Genomic DNA, 17,926 nt, shown 5'->3' with positions numbered 1-17,926 from the left:
GGTGTTGGGCTGTAAGCACAACCCCCACCTGTGGGCGTCAGGGCCTCATACCACCCTCAAGGAGTCTGTTTCTGAGTGTTTGAGCAGCCACATGCACATTTGTGGCCTGCTGGAGGTCATATTGCAGGGCTCTGGCAGTGCTCCTCCTGTCCCCCCTTGCACAAAGGTGGAGGCAGTGGTCCTGATGCTGGGTTGTTGCCTTCCAACGGCCTTCTCCACATCTCCTGATGTACTGGCCTGTCTCCTGGTAGTGCCTCCATGCTCTGGACACTACGCTGACAGACACAGCAAACCTTCTTGCCACCGCTCACATTGATGTGCCATCCTAGATGAGCTGCATTACCTGAGCCACTTGTGTGGCTTGTAGACTCCGTCTCATGATACCACTAGAGTGAAAGCAGCGCCAGCATTCAAAAGCGACCAAACCATCAGCCAGAAAGCATAGGAACTGAGAAGTGGTCTGTGGTCACCACCTGCAGAACCACTCCTTTATTGGGGATGTCTTGCTAACTGCCTATGCTTTCCACCTGTTGTCTATTTCATTTGCACAACAGCATGTGAAATTGATTGTCAATCAGTGTTGCTAGCTAAGTGGACAGTTTGATTTCACAGAAATGTGATTGACTTGGAGTTACATTGTGTTGTTTAAGTGTTCCCTTTATTTTTTTGAGCAGTGTATATACATAGTTATGAATGCATGAAATGGGTACATATAAGAAAAATAAAAGAAAAAAAACAATAGGACAGGGACAGTAGGCACGTTGCTGCGCTTATGCATGCCCCCTACAGACCTCTTAGGAAAGGCGTGAGGTCAATTGTAGACAGTCTAAGGTTAAAGTTTTGGGGGTTTGGGGAAGAAACCATAGAGTCAGGTAGAGTATTCCAGACATTGACCACTCTGTTGCTGAAGTCATATTTCCTGCAATCAAGTCTGATGCGGTTAACCTTGAGTTTGTATCTATTGTGTGCTCTAGTGTTGTTATGGTTGAAGCTGAAGTATTCATTGACAGGTAAGTCACTGCAATGTATGATTTTATATACCATACTTAGACTGAAGACGGCGTAATTCAAGGTTTTCTAGGTCTAGAATTTCAAGTCTGGTGGCATAAGATATTCTTCAATGAATAGAGGAGTGGAGAACTCTTCTTGTGGAATATTTCTGGACTTTCTCAACTGTGCTAATATCAGATACATAATGCGGGTTCCAGACTGATGAGCTGTATTTGAGTATTGGTCTAGCAAATATTTTGTATGCTCTAGTTAGTAGTGTGGTATTACCAGAGAAAAAGCTACGCAGGATTAGGTTAACAACCCTTAATACCTTTTTGGCTATGTAGTTGCAGTGGGCTCTAGCACTTAGATTAGTAGAGATGAGCACTCCAAGGTCCTTGACAGAGTTTGGATCATCAGCAAGGTCTTGACTATTCAGCTTGTATTTTATTTTCTATTTTTTTTTTTGCCAATATGTAAGACAGAGCATTTATTTGTTGAGATTTGACGTTGCCATTTGTTTGACCATTCTGATACGTAGTCAAGGTCTTTTTGAAGGGTAGCAGTATTGTCTGTAGTATTGATCAGCTTTACATCATCAGTGAAGAGAACGCAGTTGATCTTAATATGATCACAGAGGTCATTTATGTAGAGTATGAAGAGAGTTGGTCCTAGAACACTGCCTTGGGGGACACCACTATTGACAGGTATAGAATTTGATAGGACACTCCCATTTTTGACCATTTGTTGTCTGTTTGACAGGAATGCTTCTATCCAGTTATGCAATTGTCCAGAGATACCATAAGATTTTAGTTTTGGGAGTAGTTTGTTGTGTACCACTTAATCAAAGGCTTTACAGAAGTCTATGTAGATTGCATCTATTGTTTTGCCCTGATCGAATTGTGTAGTCCATATATTTTTGTAGTGTAAGAGTTGCAGATTACAGGATAGTTTTTTTCTCAAACCAAATTGTTCATTGGAGAGTAGGTTGTTTGTCTCTAAGTGGAGTATAATGTATTGGTTAATAATTGATTCCATGACTTTACAGGTGATGCAGCATAAGGAGATTGGTCTGTATTTTTCAACTAGGCTGGGGTCTCCTTTTTTGAAGATGGGGATGACTGTGGCCTTTGGCCATAGTTTTGGCAAGGAGCTGGTCCTGAAAGATTTTCTAAAGATTATGCTTGGAGGTTCTGCTGTGGCAGTGGATAGCTTTATTAAGAAGTAGGCACATATTCCATCTGGTCCAATAGATAGAGATGGTTTTAGATTGCATAGTGCTTTTTCAACATTGTCTTCTGTAAAATTGATATGTATTAGATCATTGCAGTTGTTTGTGGTTTGACTAGGAAATACTGGGTGTGATCCATTGCTGTTTACAAATACTGAGCCAAAGAATCTGCTAAAGATGTTGGCTTTAATGGTGTCATCATTGCAGTCTTTACCATTAGGTCCTTTCAGGAGTGGGATGGACCTTGAGTCTTTTAGTGTGTTGTTTACAAAATTGTACAAAGCGCGGGTGGAATTGGTGTGCAAAAAGTTTTCCTCTTGTTTAATGTGATAATTGGTGCATTCAGTCTTTATCTGGTGGCATAAATTTTTGTATTGGATTTTAAAATTAGCAACATGACCAGATTTGTTTTTCCACCTTAGTGATCTGTTTTTGGATTGAAGTTTCCTTATTGTTATGGGTAATCTGTTTTTTGTTATTGTTTTAGGAGTTGTTGTTGCTACATTTAGTTTGATTACTCTTTTGACTTTAAGTAAAAATATGTTGTAATGGTCTTCAACTGTATTGCATCCATTGAATAGAGATTGCCAATCAAGGGATGAGAGATCTTTGTCTATATGATCATAGTTGCCTTTTTTGAAGTTATAATTGGGGATTACGTCATTGTGATGATTTTTGTGTGGGTGTATGTTGAGACAAAAGTCAATCATTTTGTGGTCACTGTTGGAAAAGGGTTTAGTTTGTATTCCGTAAATTAAATTCAAACTATTGCAGAAGATGAGATCGAGGCAGTTGTTTAGTATTGTTGGTTACTAGTTGTTTCATTCCCAGATTTGTAACAGCATTGTAGAAGGTTGCACGTATGGGTTCAGTTGTACATTCGTTTAGGGTCCAGTCAATATGAAGTAGATTGAAGTCACCAAGAAAGATAAAAGCATGTGGACAGGATGTTGCTCAAGTTCGTAGCGAATTTAGCTTGTTTACATGTTCGATGTCATAATCAGGGGCTCTGTAACATAGTAGGAATTGAAATGTGATATTTAAGGATAGTTCACAGATGATGGTCTCAGGAAGAGCAAGCTCCTGGGTAACTTGGATGTTTTTTAGATGTAAGGACTTTTTATACAAGATAGCAACACCATCTCCTCTATGAATTTCATGATCTGATTGGTAAACATGATAGTTTCTTACTATGGTAATGGAGTCAGGGAGATATGCATTGAGCCATGTTTCACAGAAAAAAATGATGTCGAATTTAGCCATATTTAGGAAATTCATGTATTTTATTCACAAGGCTTCTTGCATTGAGTAGCTTGCATTTAAGGCCAGCAATAGTTGGAATTGAGGTAGTTAGGGGCATGCGTGCCCCTAACTAGTTCAATGGTTCTTCTTTACATGTTATCATTTTTCACTGAAGATACTGTATTCTTATTATCAATCAAATTTTATATATCAATTTTGTTGTACTTTTCTATACACATTTTAAAAGTATGTTTGATGCCTTCTACTAAATTTTTCTGCCATGTATCTGCAGTTGTCCTTTATACAGCTGTTTTGAATCTTGAGAAGTCTTGAGAACCAGTCTGAATTGGATTCATAGGGATGGGGAAAGCTACTTCTGGTAGAATATCATCTGCAGCTTTTATTTTTGAATGTTTTGTTTATTCCTTTTCAGAACAGAGAGGTCTATATAACTTAAAAGCATGAATAGATATTGAGTACTGGTGAATCAATAAAAAAATTGCTTTTAATAGCTGCCTTTAGAGAGTATAGATGGGAGACTTCGCCTAAGATATAGACAAATAAAGATTAATATTCAGTTTGTTCTTGCTGTATTCCATGGTATGCAGCCTGAATCATCTAGAGTTGTTCACGCAGTATTGTTTATTGACAATTGTTCTTGTGTTTATTGTTTGCATCATAGCACTTCTATTACATATAGTTGGTAATGGTGGGTGTTAATTTTTGCTAAAGGCATGATGGATTTCTTTTCTCTTTCTAATTCTCTGTTTTACCTCCATGCCAAAATATCTGTATGGCTTTTTTGTTGTTCTTCTGTGTTGAATCCATTAACTACAGCATTTTATTTATAACTATTATGACAGTGATTTAGGGATGATTGCAGGCAACCCTTGAGATGATTGTACAGGTGGTATCGAGACATATCCAGTTTATTGAAAATTTAAAATGGCATCAGTGAAGTCATGATACAGTTTGTTACGAAGCAATTGTAACCAGGATTATCTCTTGCTGAATCAAATGATAATTGTGTTGATTGGATTATTGAAAAAGCTGGAGCTTAGTTATATATTGTTAATGTACAATTTCCACACCTGTATTCTTTCCCAATGTTAAATAATTTGTTTTATATAGTCTGAATGTATTTCGGAATACCGTATAATTCTCCAGGACTCTATTTCTACTGAGTTCCTCTGACACAGTGAATCATAAAATAGCCAACAACATTTTAGTTTATTAAATTGTAGTAACTCAGCACAGAAAATTTAGCTGAGTAAACTATGCCTTTGTTAACAAGTTCAGGGACCACATTTTCATGAATTAGTCATAACTGAAATCACATCATATTCCTAAAAAAAGGATCTCTTACTTTCCTTTCCTGTCACTTCAACTCCTCTTCAGCAGTTCCTTCATTCATTGCTGCAGTGACAAGATGATAATTGAATAGAATTCTGCCATTAAATACACCTACATGATGCTGAACTTAAAAATGTTAGTCTACAATTAGAAGATTGTGGGTACAATCTTGCATTCATTGAGGACTGAGGCATGGAAAGAACAAAAGTTCTTGAGAAAAGAAACAAGATCTTGTTGGAAAAAAAATGAAGTAATCATCATATCACCACTACCACTACTACATTTGGCAAAGTTGCTTTGAAAAACTAAGTTGCAATTTTGTTGAGAACTGACTTGTCACAGAAATTTCTCTTTGAATGGACTTCTGTAGAACTTCACTTCTGTCATAACTTGAGAGAAAAGTCTTTTTTGTTGTTGTTAATGTTAGAACTATGTGAGAATGGGTGCTTTTTTGTTGCAAGATCCTTATAAATTAGCAGGATTTTTTCTCTCTGAAGTTCTACAGGAAAAAAATTCCCCACGGTTTATCAACCACAAAGCTTATCCTTAGTAGTATCAGCACCACCTGAACAAAGGAAGAAAAAAAAAACTTCCTTGGGAGGCTGAGGAGAGGAGTTTTCCCCTAGTGGGTTTCCTTGGGACTTAGTTGGGAGGTTGCAGATTGCAGGTGATAGTGTACAGAATTAAAGGAAATTCTGGTCAGCTCATCTTTTTTTTTTTAATGTAAAGCAAATCTTTTCATCAGACTGAATGGCAATTGGGAAGAAAAACAATGATGAATTGCAATTCCTGACTAACATCACTAAGTATGTAGGTTTTTGCTGATTGGAGAAAGGATCTATGTATACATTGTAAATTAGAGTAAGCCCGGGACTGAAATTTTGCTTTTTCTAACTTTCCAAAACTAAACTTTTGGTTCAGACAATTACAGTTAAAGCTAATCTGTTCCCAATTAACACTACAAGTCTTTCTATTAGACTTGATCAGCAAAAAAATAAAATATCTACATTGTTATTGTGATGATCATCACTGTTTCTGCCTGGCCCCCTTTTGAAGTTTTCTTCACCTTGGAAAGAGTCCAACAATGAGGAAGAGGTTATGTACATCTGCCACAACAGTGATGCTCCTCAACCAATTGTAAAGGACATGTCCTGTAGTTGCCAAGCAACTGGTGCCACATTTATTTTTCCTCCCAATACTCTTCATGTCCTCCTCTTCAGAATTGAAGTAATCCACTAGCCACACCCATTTACATTTGTAATGTGATGTCTAATAAAGGGACTGTTGAATTTTTGCCAAGGTCTTCAGTGTGGCATGGATCATGTTTACTCATGTTTAGCAAGATAGTGAGTTAATGTTCAGTAAAGGATGTTCTGTTTCTATTGTGGAAGCATTATATTTCATTGCCCCAAGAAGGTTACTGGCCTTTTTTTAGTATCTTCATGATAGAGAATTTGGATGATTTCTGGAAAAAAATGAAAGTTAAGAGAAAGAAAGTTATAAATACCTTAATAAAGGCCTTAATAAAAGCTTTTCTTTAAAAAAGAAAACTTCACTTAGTTATTGTGTGTTTGTATATGAGAGAGAAAGATTGATTAACTTGAGTTTTCTGAGCTCAGAATACTTGCAGGATTATGAAGGAAAATGCCAACATGCACTTTGAGTCTTACATGCAAGTGGGTGCACAGCTAATAGGACAGATAGATTCTAACACGGGATTTGCAAAAAATAGAAACACTTTTCTAACAAAACAGAGGTAATTGTCATTCTTCAGAACTCCTTTCCTCTCAACCTCTGTTTTGAAATGTGAAATTTTAAACTGAAGATGGATGATCAAACAGCAGCTACCAATCCCATCCAGATTATTGAATGTGAATGAAACCTTCTGCAGCTCCTTCACTTCTTTCCCATACCTTCTGACTACTCTCATTATTGTCCAATATAATCCAAGCTCGCACCTATTATTGTGATGGAGAATATATTGCTTTCCTAGTTGTCAGCTCTGGGGAAGAAATCATATCCCTCTCCCCTGTGCTCTGCAGCAAACCTTTCTTCTTGTGGACATATCTATTTGAAAATGCTTCTTTGCTAAGACCATGAATATAAACTAATTTGAGTGTATTGAATTGAAATATGATATCCTGTTAGGGTTTTTCTCCTATACTGTTTCCCATGATAGCATAAAATGTCTTCAGCTACTGTTAATACACTGAAATAAATGGTTTGGTTTGCATCACATAATCTTGAGAATTTGCCCTTCCTGTGACATGTTAGTGGAATTCAGACAGTAGATTTTTGAAAGTAAAACAGCATTGGGGATTTTGTAAATCGTGTATGTATTTGATGTTTATCCCACCGTAATCTATCCATGGCTCATCTGCACATCTTGGGCAAGACAGGCACACAGGGAAAACTAATTATAAATTAATTATGAAAAAATAAAGTTCATGCATTTTGCAAAGAACTCCAGAGGACACATACAGTAATTGAATCACCAATTTTTCCTCACAGGCCAGCAGTGGTCTGCAACCCACCAGTTGGCGACCACTGGTTTAGGGGTTCTTCTTGGACTTAGGTTACTTTTTTTTAACTTTAGGTAACAGCCATGGCCAGGAAGGCCAGCATATATTTACAAAAATCCAGCTTGTGTACCATCTTACCTATTCCTGGATGAGGAGACTGTACTTATGGTCTCTCATGCCTTAGTACCTTTCATCTAGGTTGTAGTCCTCTTTAAGAACTGCCCTTGAATTCCATTTGGAATTTTAAGCTGGTTTAGAGATTATGAATAGTTATGAATGTACAGTCCCGCTTGTCTCTTTCCCCAAATGTTGATTTTGCTATTACTGTGCCAGTTGCCTTGTGGCTCTCTTTTCCCTTTTTATTGTTTTTATTAATGTATTGGCCATTTAATGCTTTTAATCGGTACACATTTGGGTATTTCTGAGTGGGAAAACTAATGTGACAAAGAAACAAACAAACTTGGCTAAAGAAAGAAAACTTTGGAGACCAGATGGCAGTTGTCTAATAGCTCTAAACCCAGAGAGTGTCAGAAGGATTGCATGGACAAGACTCTCCTTCAAGGAATTAAATTCTATAAGAAAATAGGAACTCTTCAAAACTACTCTCTCCATAAGTCCCTGAAGGAGGGAGGGGGCACAACGATACATTCCAAGGTAACTAAGGTAACCATAGACAATATCCTATCCAGTTCCTCAGAGGTAACAATCTTAAAAAGAATCCAGATATAGTCAAATTTTACTTCAGTTACCATACTGAAGGGAATCTGAATGATTTTATCAATAAAGTTCTGGGGACCCTCTCATCTTGTTTTAGATTATATAAATGCAGTTTAGCTCAAAAATTGTAATATTTCAGAATGATACTTACATAGATAGTTAACATGCAATTATAATAGAATATGTTACGCTTTTATTATAGAAGCTGCTTGTTATGCTAGTATTTTATCTTACCCATTTGACTTTATTTTTGTGAAGTATTTTCAAATTTTGCTGGTCATTGGATCAAATAAATAATTTCATTCCATTTCAACCCTGAGAAGTGAGTTGAGCTGAGCGGGACTGCTACAAAGTCACCCATTCAGATTTCATGATTAAGGGAGGACAAAAACTCACTCTCCTAATTTCTAGGCCAGCACCTTCATCACTACATCCAGATGGCTCTTCAATTATTGCCATTATTTCCTTTTCTTACTCACCCCCCATGGGGATTAATTCTGTTCTTTAAATAACTGTCAGTCTTTGTAAGGCAGGCCTGGTCTAAAACTCCGCTGCATTATTGTTAAGTATTATAACATAATCGTAAAATCAGAAGGATTTTCTTTTTTGCTCCCCCACCCCCCATTTATATCCAATAGAATCAAAGGAAGGTTATTTTCAGCCTCACACTCCCTCCTTTGCTAGGACCAACAAATACTTTACTTTCTCATTTTTTTATCACTTAACAGGCCTGCTAGTGCTTCTTGCATTCCTTCATCAATGTTATTTCTACATTTCTCTACACTGCTTGATCAAAAGGGGAGTTGTGTGTAAAAGGATATTCATGTATCAACACCCACAAGCAAATTGGTTGATTGGGTTACAGATTAGGACCATGAATTTGGGAGGCACCAGCTAAAGTGAGGATGTATGCTGGTATCTGCATCTCAGAGGCAAGACTAGGTGAACGGTTCTTGCTAACTCTTACATGTTCAGTTCTCCCATGATTATCAAATAGATCTTATGTCTGAAAAACAGTGCTGTGTCTTCACACATGTCATAATGAATCAATCTTGGTGACCACACAAGGGACTCACACCATCCAAATGTTATCATTATCTTTAGCAGCAATTCTCTGGCTACAGAATTATGGCAGTTGCACACCTGGTAAAGGCTAGAATAAAGAGGAGTAATCTGGCCTCCCTTGATTTCTTTAAAGTTAAAGAAAGAAAAGCTGACTGTTGTATAGAGGTGAATGTGAAAAGACTAATTCTTGGGGTAAAATTATCCCTTCAATACATAGAAGCTGGATGTTTGTGCTGGTGTTAGAATATCAAAGGAGAACAAACTTGGAAGCACATAATTAAGAGTCTGCCTGAATCTGGCAGACTTGTGACATCCCTGTGGTGACACAGCCTTTCTAAATTGCTACTATCTGCATGTCTTTTTGACATTTCCTGATGGTTGAAATTAAAAGTTGGAAAACCAGATTACTTTCTCTGTGTTTGCTTGCTCTACTCGTACATTGCCACTGTGTTTTTGACAGCCTTGAGAATGAGAGTTGATGGAAGGATGGAAGTTGCCAGAGCGAAAGGGAGCTCCATTGTCTCTCAAAGAGAGCTAGAGAAAATGAAACCTGGGGAAAATGAACTCCAGATTTTTCGGGAGTTATAGAAGTTTGTTAGCTACATTTCTGTCCTGCCTCTTTACCGAGAGTTCAAGGCAGTTTACATACTCTAGACATTTCATCTTTACAGAGCTCTGCTCTGGGCTGAAAGAATGACTGGTGTTAAATTTAGCTAATGAGTGTTCCTGGCTGAGGGTGGACTTGAGCCTATGTCTCCCTAGTCTTAATCCTGTCCCTCCACTACTGCACCCTACTGACCCTCACAAGGAGGGTAGTTATTATTTGAAAGAACTCCATCCAGGAGTTCTAGCTGAACTAGTAATTAGATATATTTTACAGCTTTTATTCAGGAGTTGAAGGAAGGAGCATGTTTAGTGGTATCTCCTTCCATGTTCTTCCCACAACAATATTTCAGTGATCAAGCCTGAGAGAGGAAAACTGGCTCAAAGTCACCGGGAATTTCTGTGGAGAAGTGAAGCTGGTTTCTCTCCAGCCCTGGCTCAACACCTTAAACAATACAGAAACCAGACTGACCTTTCAAACTGAAGGAGAAAATCTATTTTCTTTCTCCACAGTTTTTACTAATTAGAATGTATTCTTTACTTCTCAACTGTTGAACCCAAGCTTCCAAATTCTCCTCTGAAGGTTGTGTTTGGACCAATTTGGAGGCTCCTTAATTTCTTTCACTTAATACTAATAGTCTGGCCTTTCTGTTGCCTTCTTTTACATTTTGAAGCTATGTTTAATTGTTTGTTTTTTATATCTCTAAACATATAACAAATTTTGTGTATAAGGGACCTCTAAATTCACCTCAAAGTTCTCTTCAGGCAAAAGGAGCCCAAGTTATGAAGAACATGCTTGGCGAGTATAAAACATCAATTGCTGAAAGCAAAAATACTATTCCCCCCTTCATTATTACTATTTTTAAGTGGTAGTGAAAGTACTGTTTTGTACATGGAATGTAACCCTATCTATCCAAAACAGGCAAAAGTGGCACATGTTGTACTAAGAGAATACTGTCTTCTGATAGCCAGATTGTCTTACTCATTTCCTGTCAAAGAAAATTGATGCTGAATTTCAAAATAAGCTGTATATAATAAGCATGTGGGAGTGATTGACACAATTTTTTTATCATAATCATTAACATATCATCATGAAGCAGTAAGATGAATTAATTAGAATAAATGCTTTCCCTACCACCAAATGTTACAGGATCTGGGCATGGCTGGCCTGGTGAGGAGAAGGACTGGGGAGACATGATAGCAGTCTTCCAGTATTTGAGGGGCTGCCACAGAGAGGAGGGGGGTCAAGCTATTTTCCAAGGCACCTGAAGACCAAACAAGGCATAATGGATGGAAACTGATCAAGGAGAGATTCAACCTAGAAAAAAGGAGAAATTTTCTGACAGTGAGAACAATCAACCAATGGAACAACTTGCCCTTGGAAGTTGTGGGAGCACCATCACTTGAGACTTTTAAGAAGATATTGGACTGCCATGATGTAGGGTCTCTTGCTTGGGTGGGGGGTTGGAATAGATGACCTATAAAGTTCCTTCCAACTCTGATTATCTGTTATCTGTTAAATTTATCTTGCCAGATCCCTGTAAAGTTGGCCAACTAGAATCAATATGAACATTTTGTTTAAAGGAAGATTTTAGCCTGACTTTCTCAGACATAGTCCAAGGCAACATATCTTATTGTATCATATAACTATATGTGGCCATTACCAAGATTCTTCCAACTGAAATGGCCCCCAGGAAGCTATTGATGTATCAGTCCCCTTGATTCATTTCTGTTGCAGAAGACAGTGTAGCTTCCCTTGGCTGATTTTAATTTAATGGCATGACTAAGTCTTTGTAGTCCCTCTGGAGCCATCCTAATAAAGATGGGCATTTGCATAATCCAGCTATAGACAATCTCCCTCTTGGGATCAATGTGGATATCAAAGATCTATGAGGGAGGAAGCCCAGAATATCAGCAACCAACCACACAACTGCAGTTAAGTCACTTTCAAAAGGGAGAAATCTGTGGATTCCCTTTCAAGAGAAATAGTGTTTGGTGTTCCAAGTATTTTTTTTAATGGGGTGTTTATAGTAATGCTTGCTGATGTGGGGAGAACTGGCATCCTTATTAGTTTTGTTTCCCCTTCTCTCCTTTTCTTCCGTGCTTGATGAACTGTTGCTCTCTTTTCTACCACCCCTTCTCCTTCATCTTTCTGATACAACCAGCACCCTGGGCAGGGATAGGTCAATGTTTTTGTTACCAATTTCTATGTTAAGGCATGTTGATGTTTAGTTCCTTTCTTTTGTTGTTATTATTATACTTAACTACACAGTCAGTCAGGCATTTAGACTGGGTTTGGCATTTTTATCCACCTATTGAGTCCTTCCCAAAGATCTGGGATAGGCAGATGTTGTTTGATGGGTTAATGGTATTATTGTAGGCTGTAAGCTGTCCCAAGTAAATCTAGTTTTTGCAGTTGACTGATGGTGACTTTGTCAATGCTAATGGTGTTCAATTGGTGCCCCAGTTATTTTGGGATTGTCCCAAAGTGTCTATTACTATTAATACTTTTCTTTTATTATTATTACATTGATTAAACATGTGGCTTGGCATATATAAATACCACTTGTGCTTGTATCAATATATATATATAATCAGAATCATGGACAGACAAAGGATATGTTTCCACTGATTATCTTTCCTTCAGATTTTAAGGTGAAGAACGCTGCTTTAGCTTCCATACGAAAACTGTATCATGTTATTTAAATGTCATATTGGCTGTTCTTTTTGACAACTAACACTTTTGCAGAATTTCGCAATAGCCAAATTATATAGAAGTAAGTCAAGAAATTAAGCATGTAAATTCTATTGGTTTGAAATAACCACATTTAAGGGTCTCCTATACAACTGTACTAGGGACTATATCCTTGAGGTCATTCTACGATAGTTCTTGAGTTGCCTATATGGAATGCTGGGAAAATAATGCCATGTTAAATGTGCTTTGTATTTCTTCTTCTCTCCCAGCCCAGAACTGCAGTTACATTTTGCAAGGTCCAAACGGGACAATACAAAGTCCAGGATTCCCGTACGGCTATCCAAATTATGCAAACTGTACCTGGACAATCACCGCCAAAGAGCAGAACAGAATACAACTTGTTTTCCAGTCCTTTGCGCTAGAGGAAGATTTTGATGTCTTATCTGTTTATGATGGGTTGCCCCAACAAGGAAACCTAAGAACAAGGTATGGAGAAAACAGAAATTCTCTATCAACTGCAGCAGGAAAATGTTCACATACATGGTTCTGTTGCTTGGATTAAAACACATAGATGGAGACTCTTATGTTGCAATAAAACAGGGTTTCATTTTTCTTTTATGAAGTTATCTAAATTGTCTGGATTCTACACATTTGATAAGGGCTAAAAATACTACTAATTTTGTTCAGTGCTATGGTGTTGTCTGTACTGTTACTGTACTGCTTGAGACATTTAATGAAATTGTTCAGATGATGACCACCTATTAGAAAGCCAGCTGATTCTGTTATCGTATTCCCCACTTTGGGAAACTTTGGATTAGTACCTTTGAAAGAGGAAGAAATATTGTAACCTTTCAGCATGCTTTAAAGTGATTAAGTCCTGCCAAATTGGTGTTGACTCTTTGGAAATCACATAAATAAACTTTTCAAGGGTGACCTATTTTCAAACTGACCTTTTAGGTCTATCATGGATCAATCATTGCTCTTGTAATCAAACCCACCCATTTTACTGCTGGTTCTTCTTTTATCCCTCCTTCCACTTTTCTCAACTTCATGGATTTCTCAAAGGAACTTTGTGTCATGTGTCTAAAATATAATATTTTGAGCTTGGTTGTTTATACCTCAAGTGAGAACTCAAGATTGATCTTTTTAAATAGCCTTTTCTGTTTTTTCCTGGTAATCTATGGTATTATCATGAGTTTTTTCTAACACCAAAGTTAAAAAGTGTCGATAGTCTTTCTATCCTGTTTCTTTACAGATCCACTTTTATATCCATACAGCATCACAGAGAAAACCAAATTAGTACAGTGTTGAGCTTTGTATAGAAATGTCACAGTATCTGATTATTTTTTCCAAGGTTTTCCCTGCTCTCCTATTAACTGCTAATCTGCTGCTTATTTCTTGTCTTCTGGCTTCTTTACAATTAATATTCAATCCTAAAAGACAGAAACTATGTATTAGTTAAATGCTGCATGGTCAATCCTAGGAATGATTGTTGTACTTATTGCTATTAGCTTGGTCTTCTTTATATTTAATCTAGCTTTTCCCCCAGTATGAGCCTTCACTTTTATTAATAAAGTTTTTATATTATTTGCATTTTAGTTAATGAGAACTGTGTTATCAGCATTGTAGAAATTATTGATATTTCTTCTTCCAGTTTTAAAACCACACTCCTTTTAATCCCATTTTCCTCAATATACAGTATTTGCAACATGCAGTTTAAATAAATAAGGAGAGTGTAAAAGTCAATGCCCACTTTGTGATTCTCTGTTTAGAGATGTTTAAAGGCTTGTTGTCTATTTATTTTCCTGTTGCAGGTTCAGAATCAAGCAAATTCTATTAGAATATAGATATTCTCCCATCACTGCTTGAGGCAAGAGGCAACTGGCTGAATTTCTGTGTGATTCTGTTTTGTACACGAAGTCAGATGTTGACAACTTGTATTGCTCTCTTCTGACTTTGAAGTACAAGGAATATTTCTCAAGTGTTACATTATCCAAAAAGCCATTTGCTCCTTGGTGTAACTTCCAAACAAGTCCCATGGCGACTTAGTGCCTCAGTGAGCTCAGCTGGAAGACTCTAAGTTAAAGAAGTAGAAATGATTGTGAAAAGCAGCTCCATTGGTGAGAGAGCGGAATAGAATTCTGATGGTTACAAAAACTATGTCTAATGTTTGTAACAGCTGAGGGCTTTCTTTCTTTCTTTTTCTTTCCTTCCTTCCTCCCTTCCTCCTTCCCTTCCTCCTTTCTTTCTTAAGAAAAAGTGGCAAATAAAATTTAAGTAATTTCTTGTGTTATATGGCCCAAATTGGAGCAATCTCCAATGATTTAGGGAAGCAGAACAATGCCTTACCTTAACATAATGTAAAAGCATTCAAAATGATGCTATTAATTTGTTTTTCAAAGGAGGCAAATGTTTTAAACTCAGATTTCCCAAGTGTTGAGAAGCTAGAAACAATAATATTAGCAGTTTTTCTGGAGAAGTGAATTTGAGTATATTACAGTTTACTGGTTCTCCGGACTGCACAGAATCATAACAACTGGTCCTATAGAACTGGTTTGTATCAGTAGAATCCCACCCCTGGATATTAGCTCCCATTTCATGAATATAAATGGATAATTAAGTATTAAGATTTTATCAGAGTAACAAGGAGGCATTCCCTATTCTGCTTGTTTACTCTTAATCAAAAATATCAACTTTAATTCTCCTGAAAATATCAATCCAAGTTTTTTTAACATAAAAAAAATAGGAAGTAAAATAGTTGTTCAGAAAAAAAAAAAAAAACCACAATCTGAACATTCTTACATATATCCAAGATTGCATCTAGTAAGCAACCAGAAAATTGATCAATCAGTCCTTTATTACAGTCAATGAACAGACAGATGGAACATCTTCAAAAATTCCTGTAAATTTATATACTTTCTTCTATGATACAGAATTTGAAATGTGTGGAAAGTAATATTAATAAACATTATTTAAACTTGAATAAAATTATATATGCAGCTTAATTCCATTTACTTTTTCAGCTCCTGGCTTGCCACTTCAATTCAGTGCATCAATTCTGTTCAATATATATATATATATATATATATATATATATATATATATATATATATATATATATATATATATATATATATATATATTCTCTTAAGTTTTTGCCGGTACTTACATGTATGGTATTCAGCTTTGTTCGGGTATTTTCCCACGTCATTGTAGTTGTGCTTTTAAAGTTGTAGCAACGTTTCGGCAGAATCTCATCTGCCATCATCAGGCTTCTGTATTGTGTTCGTCTGTGAGTCAGACTTTCACAGCCGTTTCAGTTTTAAATTTGGGGTTAGCCTACTGCTGTGCCAGAATGCTTTTTTTCTTCATCCTGATTGGTTGGGAGTCTTGGTCTGTGTTTATTGGTCTTGGAGTTTGCTGTGTTCTGCTTGATTGGTGTCTCTAATGTCTTCTGTCTGTTTTGTGGCTTTTTTCGTCTTGATTGGCTGGCAACATTGTGTTCCTGTATTGGAGGCTTTTAGTGCAGCTTGGCTCCAAGTAAATGGACGGCTATCATTTATTAGGAAGCTAGGTTTCATCTGGGTGCCTGGTTGGGGTGTGTTTGAGCTGGAGGTATCGGGGTGATCTGTTTGTGCCCAGGTGTTTGCCTGGCTTGTGGTGTGGAGATATTTTTGTTTGTGAGTGCAGGCTTCCAAATAATTGACAGTCTGGCAGAATCATGTCTTCCATTCATGCTTTCAGGTCAACTCCAAGACCAATAAACACAGACCAAGACTCCCAACCAATCAGGATGAACAAAAAACCATTCTGACACAGCAGTAGGCTGGCCCCAAATTTGAAACTGAAACAGCTGTGAAAGTCTGACTCACAGACAAACACAATACAGAAGCCTGATGATGCCAGATGAGATTCTGCCAAAACGTTGGTACAACTTTAAAAGCACAGCTATAATGATGTGGGAAAATACCCGGACAAAGCTGAATACCATACATATAGATACCCGCGAAAAATTAAGAAAAAATATATATATGGGCTGATATGAAGACTGACTCCAGGAATTCCATGTTAAAATCTTCCTTAGTTTATGTCACATTTCTTGAAAGACAGCATAATAAACATTCACGGGCTTGACTTAAAAATACAGCAGCTTAAAATTTTGCTCAAGAGAATGAATGTTTGGGTTTTAGTTGTTGTTGTGTGCCTGAAACATAACTATTACAATGTTGCTCTGAATCTCACATATGTTTGGACGTATAAGAAGCTAATAGTATAAGAAAAATAATATTCTCCTAGTATTTTTTAGAAATAATTTTTATCTTCTGTTTTGTTTCTAGTGACAATTTTTCCCACTGCCTTTTTCTTATTGTTTTTCTAAAGCAATTGAAAGTATAGGAAGATATTTCTTTTCTAGGTCATCAGTTACATAAATATATTTTGTCGTACTACTCCTTTCTCTGCTTTTGAAATGTATTCAATTCATCATCAAACTCCCAGCCTAGAGATGGATAAAGGTATACCATTTATCAAAATATGTATCAGTTATTGGCCAGAAAGGAGGAGAGAAAGAATTGTAGGCGAATGTTTTGGAAGGAAGAAATGGTACAGTAAGGCCATACATAAAACAGTCAGAGACTTAAGGAGTAATACCATTTCAGAGGGAAAAAAACAAAAAACCCAACAACCTACAGTTATGTTTTGGCCCAAAACAATTAGGGAATTCAGTATTTGGAAAAATACTAAACCAAAACCTGCCACTTATTACACTGGGAGAGCCATCACCTTCTGTCCCCTCCACCCCCAGGATGTCGTAAATTTGATTTCAAGTTTCTCCTAGTACTATTTCTGAGCTTGCTTTAACATTAGAAGTGGTAGCATTACTAATGATGTCTTGACTTTCTCCAATATATTTGTTCCTCACCCTCCAACTGCCTTGATTGTCCTCTCTTCCTAATCTATTGCCCTCTTCAAGAAAGTTCCTCAAGATCCTCTTGAATAAGAGTGTGCAAAGTAGTTCACATCTAAACCACCATAAATGCAAAATATTTCATTTCAAGCCTAAAGTAGTTTTTCTCAAGAGAAAACAGCTGTTTTGCATTTGAAATAGACTGTTTTGATTATTTTGAAGTGCTTTATGCTCCAAACGAAGTGAAATAATTGAAGTACTGGGTCCAAAATGATTGTTTTACACTTAGTATAGCTGTCTTTTTAACAAACCATCTTGGATTCAGTACATTTTGTACACTGCTGTTACTGAACCACAGGGAGCCAACAAGGCAGGAAAAGACTGGATTAACAAACATTTATTTATATCTTGAGTACCTCAAAATTAAATGAGTGCAAGAATATCACCATCATACATGAGAAAGGAGTGAATGAAAGCAGGTTCTTGAATGAAAGCAGATTCTTTTTCATCAAATTGAATGAGAACTAATAGAAAAAAATACAAAGTATTTTTTCTCATGGCACTAAATTGGAATAATCAAATGAGTCAATACTTTTCATTCA

General features: G+C 36.8%; 1 protein-coding gene across 2 annotated transcripts in view; it reads left to right on the top strand.

Annotated features, from left to right (window-relative positions):
- The window catches only part of CSMD2 (CUB and Sushi multiple domains 2), a 635,577-nt gene that overhangs the window by 44,573 nt on the left and 573,078 nt on the right, over positions 1-17,926 (top strand). For both annotated transcript variants that reach the window (XM_087939569.1, XM_026702685.2), the window contains exon 2: positions 12,688-12,904. In XM_087939569.1, coding sequence (XP_087795695.1) covers positions 12,688-12,904 — 217 coding nt within the window. The remainder of the gene's footprint in view (positions 1-12,687; positions 12,905-17,926) is intronic.

This window comes from Pseudonaja textilis, chromosome 10 (genome assembly GCF_049901715.1).
Source record: "Pseudonaja textilis isolate UNSWEBS1 chromosome 10, rPseTex1.2, whole genome shotgun sequence".
Lineage (NCBI taxonomy): Eukaryota > Metazoa > Chordata > Lepidosauria > Squamata > Elapidae > Pseudonaja > Pseudonaja textilis.
The sequence above is the reverse complement of the archived record's forward strand: the minus strand, read 5'-3'. Positions and strand labels throughout refer to the sequence as shown.